Raw genomic sequence first — 20,929 nt, forward strand, 5'->3', positions numbered from 1 at the left:
GAAACTGGAGGATGACCTGAAACAAAAAGTAACAAGTTTAGTTGGCACTCTTTGGAGATCACTCAAAGAGTGCGGTGCGAAGTGGAGATGGCAAGGTGTATGGAACACACCTGTAAACTCAAGTGACAATCTTCTCACAGTGTACCAAAGGGGGGAAACGAAAAAAATTCCTTATTCTAATAGAGTATCATGCATGCTGGATGTCAGGTCAATGAGAATAGTTGACCAAATGCCTATACACTATAGTGTCCAAGCTTGCATCCACTGATGGTCCGTGCATGTCTTATACAACATTTTTTACCTTGGCATGATCAAGAAGATTTCACGGGAAGACTTTGTCCCTCAGAGTAGCATATGAGCTTGCTGGCCCCTACAAACTGTAGAGATGAGCCAACCTCCATGCAAGAACCTCCCACTAGTACTAAACCTCTGGAAATGTCTCAGCTTAGCTGGTGAGTCCACAGATAGTGGTATAAGGAGCATACAGTATAACTGGCAACACTTTCTCGCACGAATTTTGTGGCAACTAAGCCAGTCCACTCTTGAACTGACTTAGTGAGCCACCACGCAGTAATTCTTCCTGCATGTTGTGTGATGCTCTCCAAGTTTTATGTCCCCTTGCAGAGCCATTACAGCACTGTCGGATTCTGATAGTGCAGTACTACTGTCTATGTTTTATGTAATGAAGTGGGAAGTAGGTTTTTGTGCAAACAATTTTTATACGGGATGCCATTATGGTGTGTTTATTTAAGAAACACCGTAAAATGAACTTATTCACACTAATTATAAGCTAACTGTTAATGGTATGAGAGCATAGGCTACCGCATGACTAGATCGAAGGGCAACCTATTGATGGCTGCCGACTATGGCGCATGATCTTTAACTTGAGCATATAATTGGTATAGTTTGTATAAGATCATACATCTTCGGTTATGGCAAAGTTATTTATTTATTAACATCAATGTTTCCTTGCACTGTAAAATTACTGTGACCTGTAGACTACTCCTACTGTCTGAGTGCAAAAGGCAACTTTTGTTAGTAAACATTTATTAATAAAAATTACTTGATTCACACTAGAGTAGATGTACTTTCCCTAAGTATCTATTTACAGAAGTAATGAGCAATTTCTGCATTTGCACCTCATCCCACTGGCTCTGAAAGCACCAGATGGCCAACTGCCTCTGCTAGCCAGCATGCGAACCTACCACTCACTCCTTCCTCCAAACACTGTCAAATTCAGGTTTCCTGCAAAGAACAAAAGGGGACTAGAACTTCATGTACATGTTTCAACTGCAACAAGCAGGTTTACTGTCACGCCAATACTCTCATCGAAAGTACAAACTGTGAGCCCATTCCAGGTTAGACACAACAGTTTGAGCCAAACCAGTATCAATATCAGATGATGCTTAAGTGTAGCACACAGGAAAAGGACATTCAAGCGCGGAGAGAACGCAAACTTTGCAGAAGGATATGGCCGACAGCTTTAAATAAACAGGAACTACTGATTCACCATATGTATAATGCTCAGAAGGTCAAAAGACAAGATTATCTTTCCAACTTTCTGAGCCTAGAGCAAACAGTATTCTTGAATTAGCAGAGTCTGACTTCTCTGGATGAAAGGAAACAAGGACATTTGAAGGTGCTAGACATTTCTTGAAACTAACAGATAATTGTTCAAGAAAAGTACTGTTGTACACATTTGGTGATAAAAATCATGTACCTGAAAAATTATAAGAGATTTCAAGAACCTACTGTAAAGATACACCAGTAATAAACTTTATGACCAGTGCACTGACAGTGGAAAGGAAAGTGTGAACCAGGAACAAAAACAACAGTAACTTACACACCTAAAGAAAACGAAGTGGCAGAAAGAAACAACAGAACATTATTTTTAAAAAAAGGGGGGGAGGGGGGGGGAGGGGGGCAGATGCCTAGTGTCTGATGCATGATTACTAAAAAGATATATGGGTGAAGCAGTGGCTATGGCTGTGTATCTCATTACAAATTTTCGTACAAAAACCTTAAAAAGCTAGGTGCCAGAAGAACAATTCCCCAGAAAGATACCAAACCTTAGGTATCTCAAAATTATTTACCAGCAAAGACAGGTTTACTGAAGTTACGTTACCAGTTTGACAAATCACAAATAAATCGTCCTCTTTCAACCTAAGCCATTCTTCAGACTACTGTGTAGCTCAATCTGTCGCCACATCCTACATTCCAAAACATAATACAGACACAAAAAAGTCAGTGTTCTGTTCTCTTCCTGTTTGCCCGTTGACTACATCATATGGCAGAACAACATTACTTTCAGGAAAATCAAATATTCGGTATTGGTAGTTTCAACTGAAAAATCAAGTAGGTATAAATGAGATACAAAGAACATTGAATGCATACTGGTAGTATATTATAAGAGAATAGGGCATTATCAGTTATTGCAAGCTACTCAAGAAAAATTAATTACAGCAAGAAATCAGATATCTGAAGAAAACACAGCTCAGAAGTGTGATGATGTACTAACAGGTCCCAAAAAGTCTCTGGAATGGTTAATAATACTTATTCAATTCACCTGCAGAGAAAGATACAAAATTTAGCAACCTAACTCAAAAATAGTTCAATCTGAAATTGTTACTTATGAGACAAATGACAACTCACGATAAATTTAGCCATTAAAAGCAGCTTATAGGAATCAAAGGCAATTGAGTCATGTAAAAATTCTCCTCATTTCACAGCAAATTCAAACACAAAAAAAATCATCAAGAATCCCGAATCCAGTAATGATGAACATTTAAGCAACTTATTACTTTTTGTTTATTTATTCATACAGGAATCATCTCACAATAATATAGAATTTGTCATCATAATAAAATGAAAACAGATAGCCCAAAACATATACTTACTCTACAAATGCACAGAAATCAGATCCCTCATTAGAAGAAGTACTCTAAAGTGAAGAATCACTCAAATGATTGCATATTAATAACTTTGCAGACATTACCAATAGTTACTTCAGAATTTTTGCAGATGACACGCAATTATCTACAATGAAATACTGTGAGAAAAAGGCTACACAAATATGCAGTTTGATCTTTCTTAAGTTTTGGAGTAGTGGAAAAACTGGCAACTTTGTTTAACTGTTCAGAAATATACAATTGTGAGTTTCACATATGGCAGAAACGTGAAATTTTGAAGTGTCAGTGTGTCACAATTAGTATCAATCAGTCAGCTCATATTAATATCTGTGTGTAACAATTTGTTGTGATGTGAAATGATCACATGGGCTCAGTCATCAACAAAAGCAGGTGGGAGAATTCGGTTAATCGGTAGGATATAAGGTTAATGCAATGCACCAACGAAATAGTTTGCTTACAAAATCAGATCCAAAATGTTGTTCAAGTCTGTAGGTTCCATACAAAATAGGAATAAGAGTGGATATCAAATATGTACAAAGGTAGCAGAAATTGTAGGAGGAAGATGCGATTACTGTTTAATGTCCCGCCAACGATGAGGTCATTAGAGATGGAGCACAAGCTCAGATCAGGAAAGGATGAAGAAGGAAAGCAGCCGTGCCCTTTCAAAGGAACCATTCCCGCACTTGTCTTAAGCGATTTACGGAAATCACGGAAAACCTAAATCAGGATGGCCAGACACGGGTTTGACTGTCACAGGTCCATTCGACACATGAGAGAGCATTACTGAGATGCTGAAAGCCCTGAGTTGGCAGACCCTTGAAGACAGGTGCCAATTACACTATGAAAGCCTACTTACAGGGTCTCCAAAACCAGTATTAAGTAAAGAATTTAGAAATACATGCCAGCCCCCCCCCCCCCCCCCCGTGTATCGCTCCCGTATAACCAAGAAGAAGACAAGGTTATACTAATTACAGAAACATTTATTCAGTCATCCTTCTCCTGTACATGCATAGCTGGAATAGGAAGCAGCTTTAGAATCTCACACAACGTTAAACATCGGTGCCCTATGCCTAGCACTTCATGGTAGTTTGCAAATTATGTACACAGAATTTGATAAAAATTTTTTTCGATGCTGAAATCACAGGTAATATAACAGATTCAGATCAATATCAACAGTTCTGGCTGTCACCCAAGTGGAAGAAACACATTTTCAGAAGGTGTAATGCTCCAGTCACAGGTCTTACTCCTACTTTTGTGCAGTTTTTCTTTACTGAATCTCACGCATTACATAGATTATTGTACATGATTCTTCAGCTTTTCCTTGTGTACTTAATGCGGAAATAGTTTACAGGTGGAGTGCTGGATATCACTGTGCGATGGGCACAATACTTCGGCAAACGAACACATTGCCATCGTCAGGTCAGCGACACCACTCTTTTATTTCCTTCCCTCCTCTCCCTCTGATCAGCTGCTCCATCAGCCATCTGCACCAAGCATCCATAGCCCCATTGCTCCAGCCGATCCAATGTTCTCTCCTAGGATCGTGCCTAGGTGCATACGTTAGTGGAACCACTGCTTTTCCTTTGCCTGCCCCCAAAGTCAGTTCATTGTCTAGTACCTTGTTCCTCTTCTTGACCACTCTAATAGCAGTGGCCCATGCTATGTAAATTTCTGGGTGTGTACACTGATGAACAATTGAGGTGGACAAGCCACATTAACTTTGTATGTGGTAAAGTCAGTACCAGCTTATATCTCCTTAGCCGTTCACGAAAATAGTTCCTAGCTAAAGATTAAAAATATTATACCATAGAATAATTTAATCCTATCTTAATTATCGGACTGAATTAGGGGGCTGTGCCACTGATGTCCACTTAGTAAGAATATTGCTCTTACAACAAACAATAGGCCTACTAAGACTTTTACAAAAGCTAGACAATAGAGAATCACGTCATGAAGTATCTGTGCAGCACAAATAGGCCTACCTAATAATATGTTCTATATACATATTTACATTAGTTATTTTCTTGTGAGTCAACCAACAGATGTGCAAAGATGTACATGGTCACAACGCCAAGACAAAATATAAGTACTTCTGAAAACAAATAACATTAAAAATGACAGATTAAAGCCCATATACCAATGGTTTGATGAACTACAAAACTCTAAGAACACACATGAGGAATGATTTTAACACAAAATTAATATTTTCTGGTAGAAATATGTTTGTCCAAAAGAAAGGAAGGATGAATAGGTTTTAAGTCCCTTTGACATTGAAGTCATGGGAGAGAGAAACAAGCTTGGAATGGATAAGGAAAGAAATCAGACGTGCTCTTTCAAAGCAGCCATCCTGGCATTCACCTACAGCAATTTGAGGAAATCACGGAAAACATTATCTGGATTTCCAGAGGCAGATCTGAACCGCCTTACTCAGTGAAAAGTATTAATATTCATTCAATGAATGTTGGTTGGTTTGGGGAAGGAGACCAGACAGCGTGGTCACGGTCTCATCGGATTAGGGAAGGATGGGGAAGGAAGTCGGCCGTGCCCTTTCAGAGGAACCATCCCGGCATGTGCCTGGAGTGATTTAGGGAAATCACGGAAAGCCTAAATCAGGATGGCCGGACGCGGGATTGAACCGTCGTCCTCCCGAATGCGAGTCCAGTGTCTAACCACTGCGCCACCTCGTTCGGTCTCAATGAATGTTAAAAAACTGCTTGTGATATGGACAAGTTGTACATCGGCTATAAGGTAATAAGTATACAAAATAGATATATGCTGTAACAATTGCTGTACTTTGTACATGTAACTACCATTATGGCTATTACTATTTCTGATGTTTGCAGAAGCCATCATTGTGATGACTCCATGCAAAGAAAATGTCAATAAATAAACTGTTGAATGCATTTTTACCCATGTATGAAACTCCTTTCTGTACCTAATAACAAGCCCTTGAAGGCTTTGTAAAGGTTGTTTTTGGTCCCAGGGTTATATTCGCGATTTTCACCATTTTTTGTTAAAAGGGAAAAATTGGTAATTACAAAAGACGTCAGTGAGTATAGGTAGTATGCTGTTTAGTAGTTTCAAAACACTCAATTTTTTGAAAAGGTATCTACGGGAATTATTACCATATGTAATTTTTAAAACTCGCTTTGTATTCTGAAAATACTATACCTACAAGTTAAATTCCCACAGAAAAAGTGATTCTATAAATCACTGGTGAATGGAATATGGGCAACGAACTAGTTTCGTTTTCTAAATCAGCCATTGCAGCAATCATGCGTACTGAAATAATAGCTGAATCACTTCATTAATGACAGATGTTTTTCCAATTAAGACCGTTATCTATCTGAAGTCCCAAGAACTCAACTCTTTTTACTTCTTGTATTTCATTGTTTGAAAAACCTACATTTATAGTTTGATATTCCGTGAGGAGTACTGAACCGTACACAAATATCTTTTTCAAGGTATCACGCTAACGACTAACACAAGAACTGTTATTATTTAGATGTCGTGACGCCAGTAAAAATAATGTACCTGTGTGACAGACAACAAAAATTCTAGTCTGGCACAAACACGTTTGTATAGCAAACTGTAGAAATAGTCCTGCGTTGTAATTCCGCTGATTGTATCTATATAAAGCGTTTAACATATTATCTAAAATTTTTAACTAATATTTACCCATATTTGAAATACGACAGATTCAAACACTGTTTACAAAACAGTCGTATTGCCGCTCTAACAAATCAAAGATTAATGTAACGGCTGGGCGTGAGCCAGAGGGATTTACTGTTCTGCACAGGTTCTGCTTTATCTTCCAACTCATGTACAAACTTTGGTAGCGCACCGGACACAAATAGAAATAGGTTTGGAATATGGCACTGTGTTACAGGTGAAATTGGCAATAATTTATTTTTCAAGCATTATTGTCGATATTATTAGAGATAATGTGCGTCGTCTACTATTCTATGTGTCTGTCACAGATTGCTGGGAAACAGGCAGTTATGTGGGAGCTTCGTACGAGGATTATATAGCCAGCCGTAAGTTTTACTTTTTTCGTTTCCTGTTTTTTTTTTTTTTTTGTTTGTTTTTTTTTTTTTTTTTTTTTTTAGCTTTAAGTGACAGTTTATTAATACGTATTTCATTTGCAGCTGTTTGAATGTACATGTCGCTAATATGAGAATCTGTTAATTTATGATGAAATCTTATCGGGCTATCCGGATGGAAGTCCGAGAAGATTTCACCAGCTGTATACACCGGGAGAGCCTACATTCACACTGTTAATTTATGTTTAAATGTGTAGGAAGTCCAACGTTGATAGTCATACTCTTTTAGGTAAAGACTTGCTTCGTCGACTACCGTAAATAGAAATCAGAAACGGAATTCGTGCACTAGTTAACTCGACTTAACTACTGTAGCTACTGTACTGAAAGACATGCATCCATCAAGTTAATTCATATAATGTGGTTCTTAGTCGCGTGGAAGACTTGAACCAGAGACTCGGAGGGTTCTGCGACAAGCTAGGCTATGACTCCATAGACTTGCACCATAGGGTTGAGAGTTCTAGGGCCGCCCTAAATAGTCCAGATATTCACTACACATCTGAGGCAGCTAGCAAGTAATTCAGTGTGTGAGGTGCACACAATGGTTTTTTAGTTGAGGTGACTCTCCATCCAATCCACATGCAGTAGCTGTGGGAAACCCAGAAGTGCCAGTGTAAGATTCAAAGAAGTGCCTCCAAAAGATGGATGTATCAGAATCCTAGTAGTTAACTGTCACAGCATTCGGAACAAAGTGCCAGAATTTGAAGCGCTGTGAGAAAGCACTGAAGCTCATATAATTGGGTGATTTTGATGATTAGAATGAAGAGAGTATATTTGAAAGCTGCTGTACAGAGTTGAGGGAGATAAATGTCATAGTAGTTTCTATTTATAGAGTACCAGAGAAACCTGCAAGTGAAGCCTTTCTGGTGAATTTTCATTGCCTGCTGGGAAAGCTCAATAAAGGAAAAAGGTAGTAATTAGCTGCTGACTTCAGTATTATCATAGTTGAAAACAGTGATGTGTCGAAATTCACAGAGTTAATAAAAAACTTTGCCTTCAAAATAAACTTCATGCAACCCACTGGAGTAAATGCACAGTCAGCTACCTGTATGATAATATTGTAACAAATTATGTATTTGAAAATGTTTATAAATTTTGCGTAGATTTAGGACTCTGACCACTCTGCATTATTGATTCAACTACCAAAAATTATCGAGAATTCATGTAACAAAAGCCATACAAAAATGAATTCCACTGAAAAAAATTCAGTTAATTTAGAAATAAGTTGAGAGAGATTGAATGGCCACACAGCAGCATTATTTCGAGTAATAGTAACTTTAACCAATTTTTAAGTAGCTTTCTTGAAATGTTTAATGACACTTTTCAATTTGTAACCACATGTTACAAAATGACTATTAAACTTAACTATTTAACTCAGGATATAAAAATTTCTAGTGCCAGGAAGAGGAAGCTCCACAACAAACTGAAATATAATAAAAATAGATGTTTTACTGAGTATGCTTGTTATTATAATGCTACATTTAAAAAAGCTGTGAAGGCAGCCAAGCAACTGACAAACAATAAGTTCATAGTACAACATAGAAGTACAAGACAAAAGCAGTGTATTCTGTTGTCAAATCAGAGTTAGGTGTTAGAGTTAGTAGTAATGAAATATATTGGATTTATGTAGATGATAGCATTATTGTAAACCCAGCTCAAATATTAGTGTGTTGAAATGAAATCTTCATAAATGTGGAAAAGTCAGATGTTGATGTAGCAGATTATCAGAGTAAAGTAAATCCCCGTGGGCTCTGGCAAGAAGCTGAGTGTGTTGTGGATTTTTAAAAAAGTCTTAATAAAGGATGTGGAAAATGTTATGTTATCAGTAAAAAATAAAACTCTGCTGAGTGGGATGGGATACCCTCTAAAGTGATTAAAACAGTGTGTTACTTAACAGTACCTCCCCCTAGCTAAAATGTTTAACCAATCTCTTGAACAGGAATCTTTCCTATTGTCCTGTAGTGTGCCGAAGTCAGACCTCTGTTCAAGAAAGGGTCAAGGGGATACATGGGAACTACAGCCCTGTTTCTGTTCTTCCAGTCCTGTCAAAAGTGGTCGAGAAAGTAGCTGCAAACCAGATCAAAAATTTTATTGTAAAAGTATTATTATAAGTAAGCAATTTGGATTTCAACCAGCAAAAAACACTCTGGATGCAGTGAATAACATTATTGAAAAGATATGCCAATCATTGGATCAGATGTGTAAAGTTGCAGGTATCTTCTGTGATCTCACAAAGCATTTGACTCCATGATCCATAACTTGCTTATTTACAAGTTAGACAAATACAGGACTATGGACAATGCTCTAAATTGGCTCATATCATACCTGCACAACAGAAAACAAAGATAACTACCACTTCAAATGCAGTGAGTAATTAATTTTAATGGAGTACAGTATCACAAGGTATGCCTCAAGCTCCATTTTGGCACCAATCCTGTTCCTATTCTACGTAAATAACTTGCCCATAAATATAAATTCTCCATCAGTTCTGTTGCAAACCATAATTCTGTTTTAATTGCAGATGATGATGTAGGAAAAAAATCCAAGCTCCATCGTAAGCATGAAAACTGGTTCCAGTTAAATGTGTTGAAACAGAACTTTGCAAAAACCCATACAGTATATTTCAAAACCAAATGTTCCAAATGTGTGGAACTTAAAATACAACATAACAGTTGACTTATGGAAAAAGTTGACACCGTCAGATTCCTAGGACTAAGTGTGGACAAGAACTTAAGCTGACTTCCTATCAAATAAGATATGCCGGTTTGCATTTGCAATGCAAATACTAACAAATTCCACTGATTTCAGTACATGAAAAATTGCTTTTCATAGTTATTTTGAATATGTTATTAGATATGGTATAATTTTCTGGAGAAGTTCAAGTAGTGTATCTTGAATACTGAAACTTCTAAAGAAAATTGTCAGATACGTGTGTACTGCACAGCTAACTGTTCCCTCCATACACATGTATGAATCAAGAAATGAGAAATGGAGGTGGCGTATTTGTTGCAGTAGACATGAAACTCAAGTCCACTTAGATAGAATTCCCCAACCCCCCCCCCCAAGGCTCAGTCTCAGGGGTGAGCAAGTTGTTATAATAGTGTCCTACTTTCATACTTTCAACCATCAGATTCTGCTCCTGATGTAGCCAAAAAACTTGAGAGAAAACCTCAGTTTACTTGTATATGTGAGCTATTTTTGTAAGTTATCTGTTTTGTGAAAAAATATCTATTTCTCTGGCTTCGCTAAATTTATATTTCATCAGCTTGCAGTGAAGTATTGAAATGTCTACAACTTCCTGTTATAGCCCTGGTTTAATCAGTGCAATACAATGTTAGATAGCTGTTTCTCTGGTGAGGTTAGTCAGTGTATCACAAGCATTGGGCTTAATTGATAGCATGTTTGTTATTTTATGAAGTTCTGTTACTTTCATCACCAATGTACACAGAGAATGGGATTTGAAAGCTGTACTCCATAATTAATTGTATGTATTGAAGAATGTTATAAGTGAAATGAAGTGTCAGATATAACTGCTTGATTAACAGATTTTAGAAGACTAAATTGTGCAGGAGAGAAAATCTGAAAGAGAGCAAAGTTCATGACATTTATTTGAGCTATTGCTGCCTCCAGTCAAACAGCTCCCAGTGAATTATATGTAGAGCACAATGTGAATACGAAACTGCAGTACCTGTGCTATTCTGATTACGATGCAAAGTTCTTTTGGACATGCATACATGAAAGGAACAGGCACTGTGGCAACCACAGTCGTTACAAAACACATCAAATGAATTAGCAATTGCAAATAATGACTAGCATCAGCTGCAGAATGGAATGACGATAATGAAAATTTGTTCCTGACTGGGACTTGAACCCGGGTATCCCGCTTATCGCGAGCAGTTGCCTTACCATTTGGCTATCTGTGCATGACTCAGGCCAGACCCAAACTTCCATAGGCCGTCAACCATACATCTAGAACAGTATATGAGTGACTGCCTATAGCTGTTTACTGGGCAGTCATCTTCTGTTCACCATTGTCATACCTCTCTGGTACTTGAGTTGACGGTTACCGGTCAATTGTAAGACAGCAAATCTGGTTTGCACTATTCACACATTCCTTGAAGGCAGTTTGTAAATGAGAATTGTCCTTTGACGCCAAAATACTGGCTTCAATTTCCATTAGCCATTGTGTGACATCCATTTCACTGTCCCCATACATCTACACCCAAACTCTGCAAGCTACTTTGAAGTGCATGGCAGAGGGTACTTCCCATTATTCAAGTTGTAAGGGCTTATTTCATTTTCATTCACATATGGAGTGTGAGAAGAATGATTGTTTAAATGCCTCTGTGTACACTGTAATCTCATTTTGTTCTCACAGTTCCTTTGGGAGTGATGCATAGGGAGTTCCTGATATTCCTAGAGTCACCATTTAAAGGACACTGTATACAATACACTTGTGTGCCCGCTCCTAGAAGAGTGGACTAGTGTGTTGGATCTGTACCAGATAGTACTAACAAGGGATATTGAATGGGTATAAGAAGGGGAAAAGCAAATGGTCAAAGGTCTATGTGATCCATGGTAGACTGTCACGGATATGTTTACAGATCTGAATTGGTAAGCACAGGCTATCCCATGAAAGCCTACTTTCAAAGCTTCTGGAATCAAGTTTAAATGATGTATCTACGAATCCACTATAATCCTTTACACATCGCATCCATAATGACTGCGAAGAAAAGATTAGACTGATTACAGTGTGCACAGAGGCGTTTTAAGTCATCATTCTTCCCACGCTCCATTTGTGAATGGAATGGGTGAAAAGCCTTAATAAAAGGGTACAGTGGGACATACCCTCTGCCATGCACTTCCTAGTCTCTCTGGCATTGACATGGGCCAAACAAACCAGTGACTATTTGTGCTGTCCTTCTCTGTATACCTTCAATACCCCATGTTAGTCTTAATTGGTGTGGGTCCCACACTCTTGAGCAATATTCTAAGATGGGTCGCACAGGTGGTGTGAAAGCAATCTCCTTTGTAAACTGATTGCATTTCCCTCGTATTTGACCAATGAACTAAGTCAGAAGTCTGCTGTCTGCTTTACCTATGACTGAGACTATGTGATAGCTCCATTTCACATCCCTACAAAGTGTTGCATTGTTGTGGTCTTCAGTCTGAAGACTAATGTGATTCAGCTCTCCATGCTACTCTGTCCTGTGCAAGCTTCTTCATCTCCAAGTAACTACTGCAGCCTATATCCTTCTCAATCTACATACTGTATTTGTCTCGTTCTCCCTCTATGATTTTTAACCTCCGCACTTCCCTCCATTACTAAATTGGTGATCCCTTGATGTCTCAGAATGTGTTCAAGCAACTGATCCCTTCTTCTTGTCAGGTTGTGCCACGAATTTCTTTTCTCCTCAATTCTATTCAGTACCTCCTAAGTACAATTCATTCATCATAAGAATAATATAATTCGTTCATCATAAGAATAAACCTCATGTAAACAAACACACATGTGATGATTGGTAAGCAGCTGTAGCTCTCGTACACTGGTGTTGTACTGCTCTTGGAAGGAGGTCTAAGTTATGTATTAGATATCTTATTACTATCTCACTGTAAATGAAACTTTAAGACATTCTGATGTATTAACAGTCATCAACATTTTAGTTAATCACACTGTAGCTAGGTAATTGTTATTTCAAAAATCGTGTACACTCAGTCTCTGTAAGCGCTACTTGCGCACTGATTGTCTCGCTGTTCACACATACCGTGGAAATGGATGACACTGCTTCCTGATTCATAGTGAAATGTGCGCGGAACACTGTTAATGGCTAGAAGTAAGTTGTTCTTAATGTTTTTCATAAAATTAGAGAGAAAAATCTGCTCAAATAGTTTTCGAGAAACACTATGACTAAATATATGGGTGGTGTTACAATTGAATGGGTGGCATATAAGATTGGTAATCTTGTGTGCTGGTGGGCTGTGGTTTGAAACCCATTGTGGTCTCTAATTTTTGGTTTTTAATACCTAAACTAACCACCATTTTTTCAAGAAAAATGCACACCTTTTAGTTTCTAATTGCATATCACACACAGAATTCTGGTTTTCAATGCAAATACACAATCTCAGTTATTGATATTTTATAACTGATTGTTGAAGTTGAGAAAACATTACATAATTAAATTTTTTGGAGAGAAGTGAAAAATCAAATACTCCTTGTTTGAATATGTCCATTGTTTTGTAGGACAGATATGCTTTCACATGAGACAGAGTGGTAAGTACCATAGAAGTATGGAAAACAATAATATTCACAGTGTTGATCACACTGTACAAATGCTGCATTTTTATGATTGTAACCTTAACACTGCAATCTGAACCCAATAGAATTGATCTGGAGCCGAGTTAGGGGATTTGTCACGAGAAAGTAAGACATTTAAGCTGCCAAACATACTGGAATTAATGCATGGAGATTTGACACATCACTACCAAATGAAGACGAAATGCAGAACAGTGCATCGTAAAAGAGGAGGGAAATGTGGATTTTTTTTTTTTTTTTGTGGCTTGGGATTCTGTTGCTATTCGCTTTGTTATGTAGCAGTACTGAAATGTATTCCTTGGAGTCCCATATGGAAGGAGTCAGAGATTATAAGATGACTGAGTGTGATACCTTCATTGGCTTCAATATTTAACTACATGGTGAAATCCCAGCAGGGCACTTTTACGCTGCACATAGCTCATGCAGAAAAATTACCCTTGTTCAAGTCAAGAATTTTCATCACTCTTGTTTTTAATTACAATAATATGTTATCTAAGATCCAGAGCATGTTATGTTTTCCATCAGATCACCTCAGAAGCATATCGCCTGAGTTTTACCATTATTCCCTTCTTTCTAAAAATTAAATGACATGCAAAGCTTTATTGTTCTCTGCTCGTCTCTTTTTATTCTTTACATCCAGTTGTTCACATTACAGCATGTTAGTTGGACCAGGTGGCTGCCCAGTGCTGTCCAAGTTAAATGCACTGGTAATGCTGTTGTCCTGTATTACAACTGATCCTCATTATTGTACTTGACTGCACACAAAACAGCTAAGCTTCCGCTCTACGTGAAACAAAACCCAATGAGGTTTCAGCAAATACAGAAGAATACATAGTGTAATATTTACTTGAGGTTTATTCTTATGATGAACAGAGTATAGTTATGTGATCTACCCATCTAATTTTCATCATTCTTCTGTAGCACCACATTTCAGTACCTTCTACTCTCTTCTTGTCTAAACTGTTTATCATCCTTGGTTCCCTTCCACACATCGCTACACTCCATACAAATACTTTCAGAAAAAGACTTCCTGATGCTTCAATCTATACTGGAGGTTAACAAATTTCTCTTCGTCAGAAAGTCAGACAGTGGAAACTCCATGCATTCTGACCCGAGATGCTGTAGTTGGCAGTTGTGTATACATGAGGTGTACTTCCTTGTGTTTTGGAATCGTTTGTGTCTCTCTTTTACTGATGAAGGCAGTGGCCAAAAGCTATATGTCTTTCAGTTGTGCCTGTCTGCAACTTGAATGTCTCATTTACAGTAAGTAGCACTCTGTCTCTTCTTCAGAAAAGCTTTTTTTGCCTTTGCCAGTCTTAATTTTACATCCTCTCTTCTTCAGCCACCATCAGATATTTTAATTCCCAAATATCAAAACTCATCTACTACTTTCAGTGGCTTATTTCCTAATTTGATTCCCTCAGCATCGCCTGATTTATTTTTACTAAATTCCATTATCCTCATTGTGCTTTTGTTGATGTTCATCTTATATCATCTTTTCAAGGCACTGTCCATTCCTTCAGTTGCTCTTCCAAGTCCTTTGATATCTCTGACAGAATTACAATGTCATCAGGAAACTTCAAAGTTTTTATTTCTTCTCCCTGTACATTAAATCATACCTCCAATTTTTCCCCCCTTTACTGTTTGCTCACTGTAAAGCTTAACATCAGGAACAGCTACAACCTTGTTTCACTTCCTTCTCTTTCATGCCCCTTGACTCTTATAACTGCCATCTGGTTTCTGTACAACGTGTAAGTAGCCTTTCGCTCCTGGTATTTTACCCCCCGCTACCCTCAGAATTTCGAAGAAAGTGTTCCAATTAACATCGTTAAAAGCTTTGTCTAAATCTACAAATGCTATAAATGTAGGTTTGCCTTGCAATAACATATCTTCTATGAGAAGTCGGAGTCAGTACTGCATCTTGTGTTCCCAAATTTTTGTGGAACCTAAGCTGATCTTCCCCGAGGTCGGCTTCTACCAGTTTTTCCATTCGTCTGTAAAGAATTTGTGTTAGTACTTATTATTTGTGTCAGTGCTGCACCTGCTTTCTTTGGAATTAGATTTATTACATTCTTCGTGAAGACTTGAGGGTATTTCACCTGTGTCATACATATTGCTCACCGGGTGGAAGAGTCACGTCATGAGTGGCTCTCCCTAGGCCATCAGTAGTTCTGGTGGAGTGGTGTCTACTCCTAGGGCCTTGTTTTGACTTAGGTCATTCAGTGCTCTGTCAAATTCTTCAACCGGTATTTATCTCCTATCTTATCTTCATCTACATACTCTTCCACATATATAATATTGCCTTCAAGTACATCACCCTCGTATAGACCCTCTGTATACTACTTCTGCCTTTCATCTTTACCCTCTTTGCGTAGGACTGGTTTTCCATCCAAACCCTTGATATTAGGCAGTATCTACCTTTCCTATTGTGATATATGCTTGTAAATCCTTACATGTGTCCTCTAGCCATTCCTGCTTAGCCATTTTGCACTTCTTGTCAATCTCATTTTTTAGGTATTTGTATGCCCTTTCTCCTGCTTCATTTAATGCATTTTTATACTTTCTCCTTTCATCAATTAAATTCAGTATCTCTGTGTTACCCACAGATTTCTACTAGCCCTCACCTTTTTACCTACTTGATCCTCTGCATCCTTCACTCTTTTCTCCCTCAAAGCTATTCATTCATCTTCTACTGTATTCCTTTCCTCTGTTCTTGTCAACTGTTGCCTAACACTCCCTCAAACTAATGGCAACCTCTGGTTATTTCAACTTATTCAGGTCTCATCTCCTTAATTTCTTATCTTTTTGCAATTTCTTATGTTTTAATCCACTGTTCGTAACCAATAAATTGTGGTCAGTCCATATCTGTCCCTGGAAAAATCTTCCAATTTAAAATCTGGTTCTGAAATCTCTTGTCTTCTACATCTACATCTACATTTATACTCCGCAAGCCACCCAACAGTGTGTGGCGGAGGGCACTTTACGTGCCACTGTCATTACCTCCCTTTCCTGTTCCAGTCGCGTATGGTTCGCAGGAAGAACGACTGCCTGAAAGCCTCTGTGCGCGCTCTAATCTCTCTAATTTTACATTCGTGATCTCCTCGGGAGGTATAAGTAGAGGGAAGCAATATATTCGATACCTCATCCAGAAACGCACCCTCTCGAAACCTGGCGAGCAAGCTACACCGCGATGCAGAGCGCCTCTCTTGCAGAGTCTGCCACTTGAGTTTATTAAACATCTCCGTAACGCTATCACGGTTACCAAATAACCCTATGACGAAACGCGCCGCTCTTCTTTGGATCTTCTCTATCTCCTTCGTCAGACCGATCTGGTACGGATCCCACACTGATGAGCAATACTCAAGTATAGGTCGAACGAGTGTTTTGTAAGCCACCTCCTTTGTTGATGGACTACATTTTCTAAGCACTCTCCCAATGAATCTCAACCTGGTACCCGCCTTACCAACAATTAATTTTATATGATCATTCCACTTCAAATCGTTCCGCACGCATACTCCCAGATATTTTACAGAAGTAACTGCTACCAGTGTTTGTTCCGCTATCATATAATCATACAATAAAGGATCCTTCTTTCTATGTATTCGCAATACATTACATTTGTCTGTGTTAAGGGTCAGTTGCCACTCCCTGCACCAAGTGCCTATCCGCTGCAGATCTTCCTGCATTTCGCTACAATTTTCTAATGCTGCAACTTCTCTGTATACTACAGCATCATCCGCGAAAAGCCTCATGGAACTTCCGACACTGTCTACTAGGTCATTTATATATATTGTGAAAAGCAATGGTCCCATAACACTCCCCTGTGGCACGCCAGAGGTTACTTAAACGTATGTAGACGTCTCTCCATTGATAACAACATGCTGTGTTCTGTTTGCTAAAAACTCTTCAATCCAGCCACACAGCTGGTCTGATATTCCGTAGGCTCTTACTTTATCAGGCGACAGTGCGGAACTGTATCGAACGCCTCCGGAAGTCAAGAAAAATAGCATCTACCTGGGAGCCTGTATCTAATATTTTCTGGGTCTCATGAACAAATAAAGCGAGTTGGGTCTCACACGATCGCTGTTTCCGGAATCCATGTTGATTCCTACATAGTAGATTCTGGGTTTCCAAAAACGACATGATACTCGAGCAAAAAACATGTTCTAAAATTCTACAACAGATCGACGTCAGAGATATGGGTCTATAGTTTTGTGCATCTGCTCGACGACCCTTCTTGAAGACTGGGACTATCTGTGCTCTTTTCCAATCATTTGGAACCCTCCGTTCCTCTAGAGACTTGCGGTACACGGCTGTTAGAAGGGGGGCAAGTTCTTTCGCGTACTCTGTGTAGAATCGAATTGGTATCCCGTCAGGTCCAGTGGACTTTCCTCTATTGAGTGATTCCAGTTGCTTTTCTACTCCTTGGACACTTATCTCGATGTCAGCCATTTTTTCGTTTGTGCGAGGATTTAGAGAAGGAACTGCAGTGCGGTCTTCCTCATTGAAACAGCTTTGGAAAAAGGTGTTTAGTATTTCAGCTTTATGCGTGTCATCCTCTGTTTCAATGCCATCATCATCCCGTAGTGTCTGGATATGCTGTTTCGAGCCACTTACTGATTTAACGTAAGACCAGAACTTCCTAGGATTTACTGTCAAGTCGGTACATAGAATTTTACTTTCGAATTCACTGAACGCTTCACGCATAGCCCTCCTTCGCTAACTTTGACATCGTTTAGCTTCTGTTTGTCTGAGAGGTTTGGCTGCACTTAAACTTGGAGTGGAGCTCTCTTTGCTTTCGCAGTAGTTTCCTAACTTTGTTGTTGTACCACGGTGGGTTTTTCTCGTCCCTCACAGTTTTACTCGGCACATACCTGTCTAAAACGCATTTTACGATTGCCTTGAACTTTTTCCGTAAACACTCAACATTGTCAATGTCGGAACAGAAATTTTCGTTTTGATCTGTTAGGTAGTCTGAAATCTGCCTTCTATTACTCTTGCTAAACAGATAAACCTTCCTCCCTTTTTTTATATTCCTATTAACTTCCATATTCAGGGATGCTGCAACGGCCTTATGATCACTGATTCCCTGTTCTGTACATACAGAGTCGAAAAGTTCGGGTCTGTTTGTTATCAGTAGGTCCAAGATGTTATCTCCACGAGTCGGTTCTCTGTTTAATTGCTCGAGGTAATTTTCGGATAGTGCACTCAGTATAATGTCACTCGATGCTCTGTCCCTACCACCCGTCCTAAACATCTGAGTGTCCCAGTCTATATCTGGTAAATTGAAATCTCCACCTAAGACTATAACATGCTGAGAAAATTTATGTGAAATCTATTCCAAATTTTCTCTCAGTTGTTCTGCCACTAATGCTGCTGAGTCGGGAGGTCGGTAAAAGGAGCCAATTATTAACCTAGTTCGGTTGTTGAGTGTAACCTCCACCCATAACAATTCACAGGAACTATCCACTTCTACTTCACTACAGGATAAACTACTACTAACAGCGACGAACACTCCACCACCGGTTGCATGCAATCTATCCTTTCTAAACACCGTCTGTACCTTTGTAAAAATTTCGGCAGAATTTATCTCTGGCTTAAGCCAGCTTTCTGTACCTATAACGATTTCAGCTTCGGTGCTTTCTATCAGCGCTTGAAGTTCTGGTACTTTACCAACGCAGCTTCGACAGTTGACAATTACAATACCGATTGCTGCTTGGTCCCCACATGTCCTGACTTTGCCCCACACCCGTTGAGGCTGTTGCCCTTTCTGTACTTGCCCAAGGCCATCTAACCTAAAAAACCGCCCAGACCACGCCACACAACCCCTGCTACCCGTGTAGCCGCTTGTTGCGTGTCGTGGACTCCTGACCTATCCAGCGGAACCCGAAACCCCACCACCCTATGGCGCAAGTCGAGGAATCTGCAGCCCACACGGTCGCAGAACCGTCTCAGCCTCTGATTCAGACCCTCCACTCGGCTCTGTACCAAAGGTCCGCAGTCAGTCCTGTCGACGATGCTGCAGATGGTGAGCTCTGCTTTCATCCCGCTACCATTATATAATCAATCTGAAACCTTCCAGTGACTCCAGGTATTTTCCACATATACAGCCTTCTTTCATGATTATGAAACCGAGTGTTACCGATAATTAAATTATGGTCTGTGCAAAATTCTACCAGGCAACGTCTTTAATTCCTTTGCCCCAGTCCTTATTCACCTACTATTTTTCCTTCTCTTCCTTTTCCTACAAACAATTTCCAGTCCCACATGACTATTCAATTTTCATCTTCCTTAACTGTCTGAATAATTTCTTTTATCTCATTATACTTTTCTTCAATCTTTTCATCTGTGCAGCTGGTTGGCATATAAATTTTTGCTTCTGTGGTAGACATGAGCTTTGTTTCTGTCTTGGCTATGGCACTGTGTTCACTTTCTTATCTGCGTGCCTCCACTTTTTAAATATTCTAATCTACCTGCCCACTTAAGGGATGTGACATTCCATACTCTGATCCTTAGAATACCAGGTTTGTTTCTCCTGATAACGATGTCATCCTGAGTAGTCCCCACCTGGAGATCCAAATAGGGACTATTTACCTCCAGTATATTCTACCCATGAGCATGCTGTCATCGTTATTGAACCATACAGTAGAGCTGCATGCCCTCAGGAAAAATTATGACTTTAAGTTTCCTCTTGCTTTCAGCCGTTTGCAGTACCAGCACGGAAAGGCCATTTTGGTTGATGTTACAAGGCCAGATCAGTCAAATCATTCAGACTGTTGTCCCTGCAACTACTGAAAAGGGTGCTGCCCCTCTTCAGGAACCACACGTTTGTCGTGCCTCTCAACAGATAGCTATCTGTTGTGGTTGCACCTGTTATGGTACGGCTATCTGTATCACTGAAGCACTCGAGGCTCCCCATCAGCAGAGCAAGGTCCATGTTTTAGAGGGTGGGGTACAAAGTATTACACCCAGCTCTTTGTGTAAGTAATCTGTTGTTACTTTAGAAATATGCTATTCGAAACTCCCTCACTACCTCTCCACCAATGACAGGCTTCTTGCTTGTTGCCAAGACTGCTTACCCTCCCTGCCTTGATTCACTGTGAAGTGCTTGGCAAAGGCTACATCCCATTGTACCAGTTATTACAATTTTTTCCTGTTCCATTCCTGTATGGAATGCGGGAAAAATGATTGTCTGGATGCATCTGTGCTTGCTGGAATTACTCTAATTTTGTATTCACTATCCCCATGCGAGCAATACATAGGGGATTATAGTATAGCACGAGAGTCACCATTTAAAGCCAGTTCTTGAAGTTGTCTATCTTCAAGATACACCACAGCCACAATGGCATCCATTTTTGGACCCTTGAAACTTTATTGCACAATGTTAATTCACTACAGTATTGTAATCATGGAATCGTGTGTTGTTAATGTGAATGCCGTTGATCCGAATTATAAACTCATTACAAGAGCTGGAACACTGGAGTATTTAAAGGGAGCAACAGGCTATTAACTGTGTTGTCAGTTTCTCACTACAGGCTCTTGTGTAAGAGAGTGAGTTTCTTGCGCCATGTCTTATGAGCTGACGAATATGCTTGTCTCACTTCCTT

At 39.2% G+C, this 20,929-nt stretch overlaps 2 protein-coding genes across 3 annotated transcripts in view; one reads left to right on the forward strand and one right to left on the reverse strand.

Annotated features, from left to right (window-relative positions):
- Window positions 1-6,676, reverse strand: part of LOC126458249 (uncharacterized) — a 113,008-nt gene extending 106,332 nt beyond the window's left edge. For both annotated transcript variants that reach the window (XM_050095162.1, XM_050095161.1), the window contains exon 1: window positions 6,588-6,676. In XM_050095162.1, the coding sequence (XP_049951119.1) occupies window positions 6,588-6,591 (4 nt within the window). In that variant the 5' untranslated portion in view covers window positions 6,592-6,676. The remainder of the gene's footprint in view (window positions 1-6,587) is intronic.
- A 25-nt stretch (window positions 6,677-6,701) lies between these two features.
- LOC126458250 (succinate dehydrogenase cytochrome b560 subunit, mitochondrial-like) overlaps window positions 6,702-20,929 on the forward strand; it is a 70,495-nt gene continuing 56,267 nt past the window's right edge. Inside the window, exons 1-2 of the mRNA XM_050095164.1 lie at window positions 6,702-6,798; window positions 6,890-6,946. Of these exons, the coding sequence (XP_049951121.1) occupies window positions 6,782-6,798; window positions 6,890-6,946 (74 nt within the window). The 5' untranslated portion in view covers window positions 6,702-6,781. The remainder of the gene's footprint in view (window positions 6,799-6,889; window positions 6,947-20,929) is intronic.

Source organism: Schistocerca serialis, chromosome 2 (genome assembly GCF_023864345.2).
Source record: "Schistocerca serialis cubense isolate TAMUIC-IGC-003099 chromosome 2, iqSchSeri2.2, whole genome shotgun sequence".
Classification (NCBI taxonomy): Eukaryota; Metazoa; Arthropoda; class Insecta; order Orthoptera; family Acrididae; genus Schistocerca; species Schistocerca serialis.